General features: G+C 44.6%; 1 protein-coding gene across 11 annotated transcripts in view; it reads right to left on the bottom strand.

The window, feature by feature from the left end:
- Positions 1–18,955, bottom strand: part of dlg1b (discs large MAGUK scaffold protein 1b) — a 68,180-nt gene that overhangs the window by 24,775 nt on the left and 24,450 nt on the right. For 5 of the 11 annotated variants that reach the window (XM_084706578.1, XM_084706567.1, XM_084706568.1 and 2 more), the window contains 4 exons: positions 13,093–13,257; positions 10,367–10,522; positions 1,013–1,099; positions 304–357 (listed from right to left, as the gene is read on the bottom strand). In XM_084706578.1, coding sequence (XP_084562704.1) covers positions 304–357; positions 1,013–1,099; positions 10,367–10,522; positions 13,093–13,257 — 462 coding nt within the window. The remainder of the gene's footprint in view (positions 1–303; positions 358–1,012; positions 1,100–10,366; positions 10,523–13,092; positions 13,258–18,955) is intronic. The other 6 variants (XM_084706575.1, XM_084706576.1, XM_084706577.1 and 3 more) reach the window with 3 other exon arrangements.

Below are 18,955 nucleotides of genomic sequence, written 5' to 3'. Positions count from 1 at the left end.
GACACATTTCCGACTGAGACACACACACACACACACACACACACACACACACGAGAACAAACCAGTCCTTTCTATTAAGACTGAACTATAGATTTTGAATAATCTTTCTCCTGAAATAAAAGATCATTTGATTTATGAGAACGTACTGTACATAGCTATTCCTGGAAAACCTCACTGTAATGATGTATTGTTAACTTATAAAAATGCATTTATGATAATCCAAATGAAAAGAGGGGATATTTCAATACAGGATATAATATGCTATGCACAGCGACAGTAGATTAACAAACATGTTGAACTTACATATGGAGGCGTGTCCAGACTTTCTGTATTGACCACTACAGGGGGAGGGTTCGCCTGTAAACGGAAACAAAATCAGCTCATTCTTTGGCTTTTCAGGACTGCATTCCAAAGTATGACACACAGTAAACTCTTAAAAACCTGCCAATTCCATTATACATTCGGACAGAAAAAAAACGCTCAAATGTTTTTAAACATATCTTTACAATCTTAAAATAGCCCCTTCAGTTAGGAAAGACAACATTCACTTACTCTCCTCATGATGCTACACACCAACTGAGGATGAAAAAGGGGAGTGACTGGCTTTCAGAGGAGATTACCAGGATGGAGAGCATACGTACATGGCATTTTACACTGCAGAATATGCAATGCTGAAGCATGAAGGCTAAATAAATCAAATTAAGTCCTCTGGGCTTGCGTCGGTAGTGCTCACCACTTCCCTTCCTCTCTTTCTCACTGTCTCTCTCTCTCTCTTTTTGCCTCACTCTGTATCTCAGCCTGGATAGCACACAGATGGGCTGTTTCAGTCAAAAAGGGAAAGTGTGGCACTCTTCCCACAATCTCTGTCTGTCTCTCTCCCTCTCTCGCGCTCACTGTAATCTCCTAACTCCATCAAAACCAAAAGTGGAATGGCAGGGATGAAAAAAAAAAAAATGAATACATGAATACAGCAAAATAAATAAATAAGGACAGGATGGTGGTAAAAAAAAACCTGTGACGTCAGAGGGATGACAGCAGTCTCAGCTGAGATTGGGATCACAGGGATTATGGGAGAGGAAGGCGGGGCGGCATCTGTCTGCTAAACAATAGCATGAGGGGGTCAAAGGTCAGACAAACACTGCAACAAAGATGAACAGCAAGAGAGAACGTGATAGGAACAGAGAGGATGAGAGGGTGTATTATTGTGTGTGTGCGCGTGTGTGTAAGAGAGAAATTGTGTGTGTAGGATTTTTATTTATTCATTCCAAATCCCAGTGTGTAGATGAGACTCAGTATGGGTTGGCCTCGACAGATACCCTTTTTGTGATTAGAAATGTGAATAAAAAAAATGTAAGCGCAAATTAATACTTAAAACTGTGCCATCTTATTTAGCAAGTGAGTGTACATTCTTGAAGTAGTGTTGCAACTACCCAGCACAACGGGTCTCATCTTGAAAACCCCTAAGAACCTGTCCGTTTCCTTAAGTGCAAAGTAGAAAAAAAGTATAATCTTTGTAGTCTGTATGAATGTATTGGTTCCAAATATATGTCTCATTCAGTTGTTTGACTTCCATCATGTGATGCGCAAGTTATCCCCCTGTAGTGCATCAGAGAGGCTGGGCACCTTTCCCCTTGACGGCATAGTACAAGGGGTGTTTCCAAACACCATGGCAGAAGATGACAAGTGGCAGATGGCTGTGTAATAGAGGGGTTGCATCACCCACAGGAAAATCTTGGCCAGCTCCTTTTTTCTTGTGCCGTGTACACTTTCTTTGGTATGAATAGATAACAGAACTGTCATGAGTTTAGTTGAGTGTGAATCATTCCATGTGCTCACGCGTTCTTTTAAACTCACACCCTTGTGAAGTGACTCACTGCAAGAATGACTGACAGGATTTGAGTCATACATGTTTGTGCTTTCAATAGTAGAAGGACTGATTCGTTGGACATGCTTCTGAGGTATTTAGGCATTGAATGCATCAAAATTGTTGTAGAAATGAAGTATGATTTTATGAGACATTTTTGCTAGCTTATTATTGTGCCAAGTACCGTATGCTGTATTCATTTTTTCATTCACTACCATTTATGTATTTACCGTAGGTTTTCCACAAATTACTATGGAAAGGAAGCTTTATGGATTCATCCACAAATCATTATACATTGCTTTAGTCGGTTACTGAATTTTGTACTGCTGTCATCTTTTAAAGTAAAAAAAAAAAAAAAAAAAAAAAAAACTTCCATTGAATGTTTGACAAAAACACTGCATTTAGTACAGAGTACCGTTCATGCATGCTCACATCACAATAACTCAAGCCTTTGACCTCAGTGGTCTCATGAAGCTCTGCAGAAGTGCAGAAGAAGAGCTGGGAAGGGCTTTATCACTGCTGAACCAAAACCCATGGAAAACAGAGATGAAGCACTGCGGCTAAAATTAGCCCAGATCAACAACATTGATCTGCGAGCCCTACTTTCGAAGCTCCGCTTGAAAATCCTTTCACAATGGTGCTTAATTGCTCCAAATGAATAAAAACTCTCTGCAACACACGACAGACCAGAGATTAAAATTGAATTGTATAAGACTGGAGCCTATGAATAAGCAGTACAACAATCAGCTTTACTAACAGTAGCTTCTGTATTGCATTGTAATTGTCTTATGGCTAATTGTAGAGGAGCTTAAAGAACTGAACACTTGAACTACTGGTGAGAGATGTCAAAACCACAATTTAGGGTGAAATTCAACTACAAAAAGACCAAATAAAAAATACTTTATCAATCAACTGAGCCCAGGCAGAAAGCCATGTAATCATCAGGTTACCAGCATCCTCCCTTCAAATTCCAAGACCAAAGAAGCAAAGAACTATACCACCTTGGTTAGAAATAACCAAATCGCATTCAATAAAGTCTAAGATTTGGCATTAACACTGCAGTCCATACAATAAGCCACACATTCTTCTTTACACACACTTTGCCACACATTCCTTCTGCCAGGACACTAGTGATTGTAGCACAACTCTTTGTAGTGAACTGATGAGATGATGGTAAGGTATACCTTGTCGAAGGAGAATGGGACCCACGGTATGTCAGGCCTCACACCTCCGCCACCTGGGACTTTAGCCGTACTTTTGGTGGGGCTTTTCTTCACGCTGTCCCGGAGGTTAATAAAACGGCTCCTGGCTCTGCACGAGGCAGGGAGAGTGCAGGCTGTGAACGTTGCCACGGATGACTGAACTGGTGGATGGCCTTGCTGTCGGTACGGCTGTTGATGCTGCTGATGAAGCTGTTGTTGGTGGTGAAGCTGTGGTTGATGCTGCTGCTGTTGGTGGTGAAGCTGTTGTTGATGCTGCTGCTCTGATTGTTGTTTTTGGAGCTGTTGTTGGTGTAGTTCTATAGCGTGCTGCCTTTGAAGGGGGTGAAGGTGTGCAAGGGACTCCTGGAGATTCAGGTTCACCCGCGGGTTACCAGGTACTGGTTTGGTTGTGCCAAGCTCCCCACCATTGGAGGCCTTGGAGCCGTATTCATGTCTTGGGTAGTAGGTGGTCATTCTCTTTAGCTAAGCAGATGAAGATAAGAGGCAGCTGATTCCAGAGTGAGAGGAGACGCAAGAAAATGATCCGCAGAGATGAAGAGAAGCACGTTGGCCAATAGATCAGAGCCAATCCTCTGTCTCAAGCTTTAGTCCCATCAACCATCGTGCACTCTGTGTATTCTTTAAAAGAGAACACCCTCTCTTCACCCGACTATCTCACTTACTGCCTCGCGCAATTCTACCCTCCCCGTCCAGTTTCTCCCGTACTCGCGTTCCCTTTCTCTATCTGGCACCCCCCCTCTCTCCTCTCATTCTCATGCCAATTAATAGGCTCCAGTGAGTATGGCACATGTCAGCACTGGGGGGCCCCCCCTTCTCCCAGCATGAATAATCAATGTTGCCCCCGGATTAGGATACACAGTCATACATGTCATCAGACGACAGGGATTGCAACGCAGAGTCACTGTTCACAACCAGGGGTGGGTGAACATGGCATTCTTTAAATCTTGCTGTTAAAATGGGGTGTTCCGTGCTCAGATCAGCATTTGTTAGGTCTGTTGCTGATGATCGAACAGTTAACCCTGTAGTCTGGCCCCTTGACCAAGGTATTACAAATTCACTTTTGATTTTGAGAACACCCTGTTTTTAAAAGTATGGCAGTTTTGATTTTAATTGATGTGCAATTTTTAGATAGTTAAAGGTTCCTGTCACTCTGGCTCATAGTCATGGTAGATACTTACTACTAATCTATTCTGGTCTTTACTTATTGAGTAAATGGTGGTTGACACGTCTATTTAATAGATAATGTCTATTGTATATGTATATATACATACATATATACATACATACATACATATCTATCTATCTATATATCTATCTAGCTATATATTGTTTATTACACTAAATAATCTACATCTATAAACACGATAACTTACAACACCTACTGAATAACAACAAAGTATTTTTGAATCACTGGCTGAGTGAATCATAGTGTGCATCATTGGTAGCCAATGAAAAATGCATTTCACAGTTGATAAAGGGATCCACTTCAAATAGTTATCGGGCAAGGACCTTGAGTAGTGTTAGAGACTCAACCATATATTTCTGAAACAATTATTGGTTATTGTAACAGCCCTTTATTATAGCAACCTTGCTGATAACTGTTTTGTCGTTATAATACTGTATATTATTTTATACTGAATGTGTAACATTATGACCCGGTAAACCATCTTTCAGGAAGGATACTATAAAGTTTTAGTTTGAACTGAAGACGGTTTTCCTTCTTTGCTTCTCTTGTGTAGAAGTCCCTCTCACCTAGGTATCAAATCTCAGAAGAAATCCTTCAAGATGTATGATACCGGGCAGCTCAAACTGCAATCACACTGATGACAGCTTAGCTTGGAAGTCCTACTGTTCCCCACAAATCTGTTACCACAGAGGGGGACCACTCCCAACCGATAAAGCAAGGGCTGGCTTAAGCACTGTGACAGATGGCCATGTATAGACGGACACACAGTACACAGCCTTTACATACATTCAATTATGAATGGACCAATGATTTATAGAACAGAAAATATGGCTGAGAATAACCTACATACTCGAGTTGACATGACAACTAAGGCTATGCAATTAGGACTGAGGCTGGATTTCATAAGCAGGTTTAAAAGCGGGCTTCGGTACCGTGGTTGGTGAGGAGCGTTTGGGGCTCCACCCTCTTTAGCATTCGGAGCTGATGCTGTCCTCTGCCACACACAGATGCCAATATACTGGTCCTGTGACAATTCATCTATACATGTACATATGGACATCTCTAGCAGGGCAGCAACATCCCTCCCCCTCCCCACTCCTTTCTGTGTTCCTGCTCCAAAACCAATAACCTGGTGTGGAACTGTCCTCCAGTCCAATCCACAAACCAATACGCTGTGTGTTTAACAATTTCCACCAAACCTACAAAAATGATGGCTGAGAAAGGCTTGCAAAATCTATTGATATAAATTAATGTATTGGCGCACAAATCAATATGTGGTAACTGTGGATGTAACGATCGGTCTACAGCAAACAAGTTAAGTATGGTTGATGGGAGGAAAAGTAATTTAGGTGTGTTTGGGGGAAGCTCACAGTCTGACCTATACAGAAATCGTCTTGGACAGAAAGCCACCTCTGTGTGACATGAAAAGGCTGTCCCCACTGTTCCGATCTCAAAAAAGGATCCATATAATGACAGGTATAATGCTAAATTACGCTGGAGATCGGTTGTGGATTAGGATTTGAGAGCAGTTACGGAACAACACGTATCCAGCGCCATCTACAGGACACAGAGTGCATCTATGCAGGTTTGGTTTGTGTATGACATCCAGTCCTCACTCTCTCTTCTGTAGACTCCTTAGCCCACTTCTTTCTGTGGGCATAATAAATTGGTCCCTACCTAAATGTCTGCCTCAATTCTGTATGCAAGTCAAACACACCAATAAATCAAATACTTAAGAACTCCTTTGCATCAGATAACGAAAACATACTGCTTCGTCACTACAGGTTGGCATGTGTTCAATTGACTGTCATAATTTGCTTTATACTGTAACTCTTCTTAATACCAACCCATAGCTGAAGCGCAGCTACAGAAACATCTTTGCACTAACCAATGTAACGTTTCACTAACTTTGAGCTGTCTAATATTGGTTCGCATGCTGTTTGAGTTTCAATATTCTTAAATGTACCAATGCCTTCAAACTTATATAGTTTGAATTGTATGTATTGAAGCATCACGATGGAGGCAGGTGCCATTTGTCCTTCTGCCTACGCGTGTGTGCGTGAGAGAGTGCCTGGGTGGCAGAGTCTCTGTTTGAGGCAGTAAATAGGGAGGAGGGGGGTTAGTGCTGCGTGTCAGGAGCCCAGAGGTTGCTAGGCAACGATGGGAAAGGCATGTGGTACTGCAGGGGTTCCCAACATCAGCCCCTTCACTACGCAAGAGTGTTTATGCAGTCTTCATAGTACACCGATGTATCTCATTCATGGGTAATTGCCAATGTTGATAGGATATTGATATACACAGACAGTGAGGATGCAACTAATCATTATTGCCAGAGGAGATCTTTTTGGTACAAGGACCGAAAAACCAGAACATCAACATAGGGCAAAGTGTTTTTGGGGCAAAACCCTCCACTCAACCATTTTCTCACTCTGACCCCACACCCTACCTTAGGACTAGTAGCACCCTGTGGGAGCAATTTATAGAGAAACTCAGTCCAATAAATGCTGCATTGATATCAGATTACCTTGGACGCACCCGCACAACAACGCCATACAACACGGAGTTTATGCATTTCTACTGCTTTGAAGCTTCCCCCTCTACACACTGCAGCCCTTGTCACATGTCATTTCCTGTGACAACTCTGCAGGCAAATAAATCCTTTAAAATTATTACAGTACGTGTGACATGTTATGTCAAATGGATTATCAACGAGGCCATTTTTTTTTTTTTTACACTTGTGATGCTGCGCTCACTACACAGCTCATCCTAGTATGTATTCACTGTGTAGCCGTTAGCTACCCCAGTCAGTTATCTGCAACCTACAATGTACAGATTATAAATGACGCAGCACTAGCTCTTTCAATGCTATACCTTTAACCACCTTGGTTTTTTTTTTTTATGAAGTCTGTCACCGTTTACTATGACATGACACAAGAAAACTGAATCATTCCCGACCAAAGACGGCAAAACACAGACACCGCATGTGCAGCTCAGAGCAAGCCACCCAATACACAAACAGGAGTTAGTCTGTGACCACATGAATCAAAATAAGTCAGGAGCACAGCGCACACCGAGACAGCATAGCGTTGGTACACACACACAAACACACGCACACACACACACACAGTTGTTTTCCCTGTTCTGACACGTCGTATAAAATGACTCATACGGCAAAGGGCGGCACTCAGTCCTCCTCTAAGCAACATAGCCTCATCATGCCTGCCTGCTAGCCCCCCCCCCCCCACCACTCTCTCTCCCTCCCCACCCAGCATCAAGCTACGAGGGGCTGTGGGTGACCGACCTACCAGCAGGCGCCGGTGCAGCCTCTTGGTCCTCCGCAGGGTGCCCATGATGCGGCGGCCCATCTTCTTGGCATACCACACTGAGGACAGCATGCTTGTTGCTTGTTGCTTCTGCTGATACCGTCTTTGCCTCTGCCTATGTGCTGTGTTGCTTGCTGTGGGCTGAGAGCTTCTGCTGCTGGTTGTGGTGGTTGGAGGGGAGAGAATCAGACGGGTGGGGAGGGGGAGGAGGAAAGGGGGGGGGGGTCTTCACTCCAGCTTCACACTGGCTCGTGTGTCCCCCTCCCTCACTTATTTCTCCCTCCTTGCTCCCTTCTCTTGCCGGCACAAATACACGCAGGCTGCTTTGAGAGCGTGGAGGTGGGCTCGCTGTCGGGAGACAGACAGATGCTCACCTTGTCGTCGTCCGTCCGTCCGTCCCCCCCCCACACACACACACACACACACACAGACACTGAGGCAGTGGTAGAGGGTCTGCAGCCGCCGGAAGGAAATATCGAGGAGCTGAGAGCCAGAGGTTGCCTGTCCTACGCAGTCTCCCTCAACCGGCACTTCAAGTCTGTAAAGTCCTTCTCATTACAGACAGACACTGGAACGTGATGAGAGTGAAATCGCGCTCTTAGGGCGGATTAACCTCTGACGGGAGAGAAAGCAAGTCTGTCTGATGAGGAGACGAGCCCAGGTCTGTCCGTGTCTGTCTGGTGCACAGGGGATGTCAGACTGGTGCAAAGGATGAAAGAGGGGAAATAAAGAGAGGATGTGTGTGAAGAAGATGGAAAGCGAGTAAAGGGAGAGGGGGAGATAAAGGGAGGGAGAGAGAGAGATAGCCGTCTTCAAATCTCTCCTCTGCGTTTTTGAAAATGCTGCTTTATTAACCTCTTCTCTTCTGACCACCGGCCATTCTCTCGCTCTCTCCTTCCCTCATCCCCACTGCCCTCTCCTTCATCCTAATTTTTCATGGTTAGTACGGGGTTGGATCCAGGTGCATTTAGCCCTACTCATCCTTCTATCCCCCCATTCGACAAATGAGTCAGCAGGCGAATCTCATGCTTGCAGAACGCTGACTTGAACGCCCCGACAATGGAGAGGGGGAGGATGGGGGAAAGGGGGGGGGAGTGCTGGCAGTATGAATCCCTGCATTCATCCACAGGCTGAACAGAATGCTCTGGAGCTTTCTCAGGGAGCCACATCCATTACTGCTTAGTGTCTGCCGACCGTGCTCCTGTTTGACCATGTCAGCTTGCAGCGTCCTGGTCCAGTATGACAGGGCGTCTTGTGCCATCATGTGGCTTTTTGTGGCAAGTCGATGGCTGCTGATGGTTTTGAATATTTGTGTTTAATTGATTTTCGATTTGAGGGTGACATCAATGCTTTTATTTTTTGGGCCATTTGTACGTCACACTGGGATTCCTGGGTATGTTAAGTGGATATACGTAAGCAGTGCTGATGTGGCGCTGTAAATCTTTGGCAAGGGATAGGAGGCAGTCACTGCTGCACTCGATCCCACCTTTCCCATTAAAGAAAGCCTCACTAAATCTGTCCTTCCCCATAGGTTCAACCTTCTCTCTCTCAATCTCACTCTCTTCCCCTCCCCATTTCTGTTCTACCTCAATATCTCATACAAGGTCCTCCATTTTCTTGGGTGTCAGTTTTTCTTTTTGGTTTTGTGTCAGCATTCACCTCCCGTGTTTCCACAGCACTCCTTGAGAGGAGGCGCGAGGGAACGAGACGTCCTCTTCTCTGCGGCGCCGTCTCTTTCCAGAACGTGGGATTCCATTCATGTCTGTAATCGCAGCAGCGGTGGTGAAGATACCGGCTTGCTGACGTCACTGATGGCAAAAGGGCAGCTTGAAGCACCGCTGTAGATGAATTGTGAGAGAACAATGGACTGCGGGATGTAGAATTGCACTGCCAAGGTTTCTCTTGGTTTAACAACCTGCCGGCGCTACGCTCCTCGTTAATGGCCCGCACACGCACACACACACACTAGTTGGGAAAGAAAGAAAGGATGACTAATGTGCAACACTGACTTTCTTGATGTATTCTTTTTTTTAAATCAACAATCCTTGATACATATTCTAGGACCTGTCTGTAGGCATTCACTTTCTGCAATCCAAAAAGTATGTACTTACAGGTGTATTAGTAGGCGATAAGATACTGATTTGTAATCCTGCAAGAGCTCTCTTACTCGTTTCTTACCAACAGTGAATGCAATGTGGCTTAAAACCAATTCTGTCAGAAAATTTGTGGTAAAGGTGAATGAATAATACAAAATTAAAAAGAGCTGTTCTCCAGGGTTTAAGACATTTCAATCCTAAATTGTGATTCAAAAATCGAACCAATAGCCTTTTACAGAGATGTATTAACCATGAAAGAAAAGACAGGTACGAAAAACAAATCATGCCTCTGCATATTTAAAACAATTTACAATCCACATGCCCTACCCTGCTCAAGCAGGAATTAACATCAGCATGACAACCTTTGCATCCAGCATTGCCAATACTGTAGATAGTTTGGTGAAACATCATAGATCTCACTTATTTACAGCAGGACACACCCATGTCTGACACAAAGCATCCACTGTTCAAGGTGAGCAACAAGACCCGTGTGAGGAAGACAGAAGCCCGCATTCTGGACCATGTTACCTCAAGGGCCAAGATCTCTCACTCCACACCCACAGCTGGCAAAGCGTCAGACACACAATTCAAGCTTATCCCCACATCAACTGCACCCGCAGCCTGCTCTAGTGACAGTAAGCATCTACAAGCGAGCGGGGGAAAAAGAATGTTACCTGAAACAGGGCCTGGCTTTGGGGGTAGGGGGTAGAGGAGCATGAAGGGAGGGGGCTGTCCTCGCTTGGAGGGTACGGGGATGTGGGCGTGAGGGGAGGGACTTCCTGCTGTCCTAGAGCAGACGACCCGTCAAAGATGCATTCCAGAGACGCTACCTACAGAAGGGGGGCACGGAACTGAAAGGGTTACTAAAACAGAACAGTAGAATAGTAGAAAAGCAGTGTTAATAAGAAAGGCTGAAAAGGAGATGAGGGGGAGAGGGGGTGGAAGAGAGAAAGAAATGGAGACAGAAAGAGAGAGAGACAGAGAGAGATAAAGATGGACATGAATGGAAAGCTAGAGAAGACGACAGAGCAGAAACCAAGGACAAGAGGAAGTGGGAGAAGTAGGTGTGGAGGATGAACAGAACAAGGGCAGCTTAGCCTGCACGGTGAGTGAGACACCAGAACAGCTAGGCTAAACCAGGGAAGTTAATACGATGGGAGAGGTACCAACACAAAAAAAAAAAGACAGATCTCGCAGCACTATCTGATCCTCAAAGTTACTGGGTCTGCTGTTACAGTGGGAGGTTGTAAGGGATTTCTCTTATAGGTAGTTTAGGAATCATTCACGAATATATTCCGTACTGTGTGTTATCAAGCATGATTGTTTTAATTTATAGCAATTATCATAATCAGAGTAATTTAGAGCTGGCCAGCAAGATGTTTTTTGCTGGTTAATGCAAACCCACACTGCAAGCTCTCCAGGACCAGCGATCAGTTGAGCCCCTAGGAACTCTAGTTGAGCTCAGAAGGTAGAAACACACACATCCTGCGAAGACCTCGATCTCCAGACAAAACAACAAACCGACCAACTGGCTTCAACAATCAGGGTTGTTTTGTCAGAAAGGGATGACTGGGTTATTACAACACTGTGTGACACACGATGGCCTGCCATTAGCTAAAAACACAACGTGTGTTTCATGGCAAAAACACATGTGTGTTTCAAGGTGAATGGCTTGACTTGTAGCAGTCCAAGGGAGATTGGGAGGAATTGCTCATTTATGAAATGGGACACTCAGAAGTTCCAAGCAGTATTATGTACACCACATTCATCACCACAAGTTCCAACACAGCCTCAGGGTTGAGGACAGACTGTGATGTGTGATCCTTTATCAGACGGCACCATCACACTCTTGGATTTCATCAACATGGTCTGAAATCCGATGCAGAATATGAGCTGGCATTGACGTATCGATGCAACAGCTGAGGAACGCCATGCAAAAACAAGGCAAAGGGACAAACGTTGCAGCATCAACAATGGCGCAAAATGGTTAATGAGCGCAATTTAGTTGTCATCACTGTGACTTTAGGCCAACATATACCGTTACTCCATATTGCCTCTGGGTGGCAGCAGTGTGCCATTAACTAGCACACACACGTGCTGAGCCTCAAGCTAGTTCAGATACAGTAGAGGAGGCAGTGCAAAGCGGTTCACTAGCCCTGCCGTCACTAAAGCCTGTATGAGCACATGGTGGCAGCATCGGTCATTTGGAGATCTGTACAACCCAACATTATTAGTTGAGTTACTTGTGTGAAATCAATTATGTCAATTCCACTTCCTGACAGTTAACTCTGGTAATGAACAAGAACAGTAATCGAATAGAATTAACATAGCTCCAATGTGAGGCACGAAATCCAAGCATCACATACTCTGGTGGAAATACTAGTGGGTTTTGAAATGATAATACACTATACTTTGCCTGCAAAGGTGCCGCATGAGTCATGACAGGGAAAAAGTGTTAAGCTTTGAGCTACTGTATAGACTACATCTGGGGGCTGAAACTAAAGCCAGACATTTATTTCATTGGTGCCAACAGCCACTGCACAAGAAACACCCACAATAAATCACTGCAATACAACCTACCACATAAGATTGAAAAACATACAGTAACAAACACTAGTCTATGATTGCTGCAACTTATGCCACAGCGACAAATGCCAAAACTATATCAAAAATGTCTTGCGGCCAACTATGATTGCAAAGGATGCAAAATTAGCATTGTTTTAATTATAATGCGTGCAGGAGTTACTATGCAAACATTTTATATGAAATAATTAAAAAAAAGACAAGAATGTTCTATTAATGTATTGAAACACCCTAACTAACCAGAGATTTCAAATACTTTTGGTAAATAATCGATGTAATATAAGCAGTTTTGTTTAAGTGGTCTGAATAAATATCCACTGATACGAGCAGTGAATGGTTTGTGCTCAAATCAAGATGTTCTTTGTGGCTTGTATATACTGGACAAAGTTGAAGCTACATTCCTAGCCTGTATTACAAATACTGAGTTCATTCCCATCGCATGGTACCTGTAGCCTTGTTGATGCACTGCAGGGGGGTCCAACTTGAGACCATGAGGTGGATACATGTATGCATGAGTACATGTATGGCATGTGTGACTATTTTGAAGGGCACTGTCTCAGTAAGGCACACAAGAGTGACATGGATAGTGAAACAAGCATTCCATTTCCTCTCTCATCATCCCTTGGCATGAGAGTGTGGTGAATGTGGGCGAGATCAAGTAGGTAAAAAGCATGTGTGTGTGAGAGAAAGGAGATGTGTATTCATGGGTACAGTAACATGAGGAAAAAGAGGAACACATGTGTCTCTTGTTGAGGTAGGTATACAGTTTCCAAGCAGAGAAAGTGTCAGGTGTTTCAGTGGGTGCTGGTCCTCCTACCTTCATGGGCGAGATGTGCGCATGTGCCACGTAGCCGTGAACGTTCTCGATCTGGGAGAGGTTCTTCTCCGCCACCTGGACCAGCTCGGGGCCAGGACTCTCGTCTGTGAGCTGGGGGGAGCTCTGCTCCTGGGGGGACGTGTCCTCATCGTGGTGCTTGTACTTCTGCGGAGGACAGAGAGATACCGAGGAGATGAGTTCAGCGGAAGAACACCGATTGGACAGCGCATACTCACATAGCACAGTGTCGTGGAACACGTGGCACTATTATCAGTGGGGAATGAGGGTAAAACTGGGCTTTCCCCCCCCGAAAACCTGTGAGTAAAATCACCCAACTTCAATAGAACAAGCTTAGAGTTAGACAAGGAAATAAGAACAGGCCTGGGAACTTTATCTGGGATGTAACAGTCTTTGATAACATAGGAGAGCTGATAATAGGGGAGACAACACTGATAATGGTCCAATTTTGATTTGCCAATAGTAGAATGAGCTAGAATGAGCATGGTGCTGTTTGATGTTTTGACCTGAAACCTTGGAAGCTCCTAACAGGTTTTTTAACCTGGAACCTTATTGCAGATGGTACTTGTACACTCTCAATGACATGACAGTAGGTGTGTGCACACGTGTTTGTCCCTTCCTTCATTCTGTACAGTGGTGGCTCATGGTGTTGTGTCAGGTGGGGTGCATTATTAACTGACACCCCCCCCCCCCCCCCCCCAAGCTGCTTTCTTTCCCTACACATTTACAGGAAACAACTGCACAGCCCCAGTTTCCAAGGCAACTGGCTCATCAGCTGACAGGAACAACCAACCAACACATCCACCCAGGGGGAAAAGGTGAAGGAAGTGATTCAAACACAGGTACATTACACTCTAACATAAAGCTTATGAGAATGGAAGAGGCAGGTTGATCTTACCCACAAGCTCAGTATTTATTGATCCACATGCAACATGATTTCTGAGAACGATATTTCCTGAGGCGGCAGAATATTCTTTAGAGAGCCATACAAGGAACTACTAAATGGTATGGCTGAAGATTTCACAGGCTAGATTTCAGAGACAATCACCCACTATCCAATGCAAAACACATTATTGGTCTACATTGAAAGACACTTTAAAGTAACTAAGGTAATATTTGTACAGAAAATTGGGTCAACTCCTTCTCTACACTTGTCGTTCCTGTCCTTGAGGTTTCCTGCCAAAACACAGATTGTCTAAGCTAGTGGACATCCATGATGGCTAGGTCACCTGGGAGGGAGGCATGCATCTCCTAGCAACCAGTGGCACCACTGAATGTGATGTCACAACCCTCAATAGATTGAATCCCCTGGTTAAGAATTAACACTGTTTGCAATCACAGGTCAATTGAGCATCATAGACATAATTTGAAATGCCTACAAAATATATAATTCATTGCTATCCTTTCGAGATCTTAGAACCACATATTTAAGTCGAACTTAAGTTGAAAAGAAAAAAGGAAAAAAAAGAGATGTAAACTGTTTGAAATAATAACTTGATCAAAATAGAGTGCCCACACAAGCTACTGACAGCTGGGAGAATTACAATTCATTTAATTCAATTAAACACATGACCAACCGCCACATGCACTGTGACAAAAAGGCTCCAAGAATGCAAGTGAATAAATAGCACTGCCATGGAGGCACTTTGCTACCACTTTTAGCTACTTTACTGGAAAATTCCAGTAATGATTAAAACAATTTTTAGTCCTTATTTAAATTTGAATGTGACATTCAGTCTGTGGATACACATCGAGCCATACAGTGCCAAGGGAAAGGCCATTCTAACAGACTAACAATCAGGGATTTGCATTTTGTCGTCACTCAGCATTCTTGAACATGTCAAAAGAATTATTTCAGGAGCTCCCAGAGTATAGCCATTACTACAATAGGCTGTTGTGGCCATTACCTACTACTTAAGTAAAAAAAGTAATGATTTCAAGGACCATTCAAAGTGTGTAACATCTGTCTTACTGTCATGATCAAATAATTTAATCTACAACAGTGTTTTGATCTCGAGAGGATAAGCAGCTTTTCAGGTCTCACTAATCAGATCTCTCCACACAAGTCATTGACTGTCTCTTTCCAACCATCAGAGGAAAGGGTCTCTTACACTTTCTAACAAATGACAAATCAGGAAATAATGTAGGGCACAGCAACATACTTAGTTGTATACACAAGCAGAGTTGTCTTTGATGAGGTTACAGTGGGTTACGCCAGGGACATTTGATTACAACCAGCCGTTTGTCATGGGCTTTCCATTCAAGTAAAAGGAAACCACAGTGTAGATTAACAACGAGCATAGATTAACACCAAGTCACCGGGGGCAACTCAATCCAGACCAATGGTCAGGAGCCCCAACATGGACAGCTGGTTTGGGACTTGAAACCTGCCAGCAGTGCGTTCACCAGTGAGCAGAGGAGGACAGGCTCAAACTGGATCATGTGCTCAGTCTGCACCAAAAGACAATCCTGTCAATTGCATCTCAGCAGGCAGCACACATTGGTGGACACTGTAGCGATGTCTGTTAAAAGGTACTTTTTACTATTGACGTGGTAAACAAAGAGGCGGCAATTATGGCCGACATCCACAAGCCCATGTTGGCCATACAGTGCACTATAACCAAGTCAATATATCAATATTAAACTGGAAAAACTGCCCTCCTATGGGATTCCATAAACAAGAAGCAAATTCAAATAAGTGTGTGTTAGATTGCACTTCTGCTCTCCTGAAAATGACAGAGAAGACAGATGGGGGGGGGGGGACATCAGGAGCCTTCAGGCGATGCTAGCTCCACTCCTGCCTCAGAATGACCTGAGCTCCATCCATGAACGCAGAGTAGCGAGTAAAGGTCCCTCGAGAGGTCATTCGGGTGAGGGGCAGAGGCTCCGAAATAACCGACGTCATCCAGCCCAGAAGCATGGGCCTTCACTCATGGGAAAGGACTCAAAGAGACAGACAAGATGGAAACCATGAACAAGAGAAAATTTGAACAAGAGATTCCAGAACAAGATACAGAATGAGAGCCCCGCTGTGACGTGTGTTCCCGGCACGCGCTCGTGCCACTAATGACAACCTCTGCCTGGAGAGGCCTGCAGTGCCTCCTCCTACGCCTCGGCCGCTGTTAAATCGATGCATCATGCTCCGGAGCCGGAGCAGCAGGGCCGGCCGAGGCAAACCGCCGACTCCTGCCTGCCAAGGAGGCTAAAAATAGGCACAAGTGGCATCCACACACACAGAGCTGCTGTGCCGATGTTACGAGAGCCAGGAAGGAAAGGAGACAGTTAGAAGAATCAACTGTATAATTACCATTTATTGTAGGGAAATAATTCCCCGCTTTCCGCCTCAGTTTGTTAGTAATATATATCCTGTACACGACTGGTAGGGAAATATATACTCATTTTGAAAGTTGTCATGCAAATTGGTGTTTGAAAATGTGTTAATACTGGCATGGTTCAGTATGGCTTGGAAAGGGTTTTGCTGTTCTGTCACTTTTGATTAATGACATGTTGCTCAGTCAATCTGCTTTGGAGGTTAACTGAGATTAGATAAAGCCCTCCACACAAGGCAACGCAGTATCCGACAATGGGGAAACATGTCTTTCAAATCCAGAATTAGCACATCAAATTATTCCAGATGAGTGGCCATGGAGAGTTTACAAGGGCAATTTCATTCTAAACTGATTCTCCAGTGCATGTTTCAATAAAACTGCATCTCAAAACACACTGAATTGAATGACATAAATATAATTAAAAATGTAGACATTGGTTTGCACCTTTTCACTTTAAGTGTTCCAGCAGGATACTATATTGAACAATTGTGTTTTGGACACTATAAAACAAGTAAACTTAGCAATCAAAAAGATTTAACAATGAAAAGCAATCCAGTGAAAGAGACAGATGACAAATAATCCCCGAGGTCACCCTGTCCAAGAGTTCAAAAGGTGTTTAAAGTTGTAATTCTCTCCTTCACAGTAGTCAAGCCTTCATTCATTGTATGAGGAAACTCAAACATTTGTAAACTACAGGACTTAAAGGTTCAACAGATTTTTTTTCTTCTTCAAATGACAACAGAATACTTTCTTAACCATGAAGAAACACCATAAATTATTGTCAAGTGTGTTCTTAAATGTCATTACTAGATTTATCATGAAAACAAATTGGGGGTTTGAGTAATATTCTGTGACATGAGAAACAGCCTTCATTACATCTTAGATATCCTGACAGTCTGTGGTACAGAACACATGTTAGCAACACATGCCCACCGATCTCATGTCACCAAGGCACCCTGCTATCAAATACTACTTCAACACTCAACATCCGGACCTTGCAATTGGCCCCTTCACATAGCCACAGATGACAGGCAGCTCCATCAACCTATCATAGTGCTCTCAGGTGAGGAACAGTAAACAGACTCTCTCAGACAGTCTTGTTTATTTTTTTTTATATCTGCAACTGTCTGAATCAAACAACCGCCCGAGTAAAAAGCAGTGCCGACACAATCAACGGAGCTCACAAATTCTGAGTTAAAAAAGATCAATTTCAAAGACCTTACACCCTGCGTGGAAGATTATTCCTGTGAAAAAAAACACACCACAAAAAAGAGACACCATCACCCACCTTGCACCCAAACATTAACGAGATAGTGCTGTTGGTGCATGCTACTTTGCAATGGCACAGCATAGGAGAAAAGCAGTCCAAGTTTTTCACACTGGGAGACATTTTCTCGGCGCCGGGGCAGTTGGCCGAGACGCGTCTCCTCCGAGACTGGTGCCTGCTCTTGCCTCTCCGGCTGCCCCCAGCTCCCCCTCCGCTGCCAGCACCTCCTTCTCCACCTCCTCCACCGCTGCTGCTGCTGCTGCCTGCTCTCACCATCCGCCCTCATTCCTCGCATCACTCCATCGTCATGGGGGGGAAAAGACACCGGGTGGTCTGCCTTCATCCAGGGGCCTGTGCCCTCTTCCTTCCCCTGCTCCTCTTCCTCCACCACCACGTCGTTGAAGTCTTCTTCTTCTTCTTCAGCTACCTATCCTGTCTTCTTCCGCTTCTTCACTTTGGAGGATGACTGGCTCTCCTCCTCTCTTTCAGGTCTTCTCACTTCCTCGTCTCCCTACGGTGTCCCCTCTTTATTACGCTCCTCGGCAGTCAACGTGCTCAGAGAGAAGCAGCACTCACCAGAGACACAGAGGAGCCATGATGCGTGTGAGGGAGAGGGAGAGAGAGTGTGCGTGTGTGTGTGTGTGCTAAGCTGTCATCTGTAGGGGTCTGATTGGACGCTGGGGAAAGGGGGTGGTCTAAGGTTGTTGTTTTTTTACGAGTGGGAGGATGCAGGAGGTTGTCGGGGCTTTGAGGGTGCACCTACGGCCGAACTGTGTCTGTCAAACGCTGCTCTAGCAGACGGAGGGGAGACACTGTCACACAGCCTCAGTGGAGAGAGAGAGAGAGAGGGGGGAGGAAGAGAAAGAGAATATGAAACACAGAGTAAGAGAACAAGAGAGCGAGGAGGAAAGGAGCGCGGGGTAGAGGGAGGAGGGGAAGCGGGCAGCAGCGTGCGGTTTGTTGTCACATGGCCCAGCTAAAGCACAAGCAGAGACTCTGCGCGTGGGAAGAGACTAGAGCTAGGGATGAGGGGAGATAGGGTGATTTGGAGAGGGTGGAGGAGAGAGGGGAGAGAGAAAACACATCCTAAGGGAATGTTGAGCGATATAGAGCGGGTTAGTGAGCATTGGACAAGGCTGAGTAGTAAATTCCCCAGGCAGGAGTGAGGAGGGGATGGGCCAAACCAGCGCTCAGCAGAGATACGGCAGCCTACTGCCTCCTGAGGGGACATGCAGGCACTATGGAGATA

Source organism: Hypomesus nipponensis, chromosome 10, assembly GCF_054491055.1.
Source record: "Hypomesus nipponensis isolate SF chromosome 10, ASM5449105v1, whole genome shotgun sequence".
Classification (NCBI taxonomy): Eukaryota; Metazoa; Chordata; class Actinopteri; order Osmeriformes; family Osmeridae; genus Hypomesus; species Hypomesus nipponensis.
Note: the sequence above shows the minus strand (reverse complement) of the source record. Positions and strands in the feature narration are given on the sequence as shown.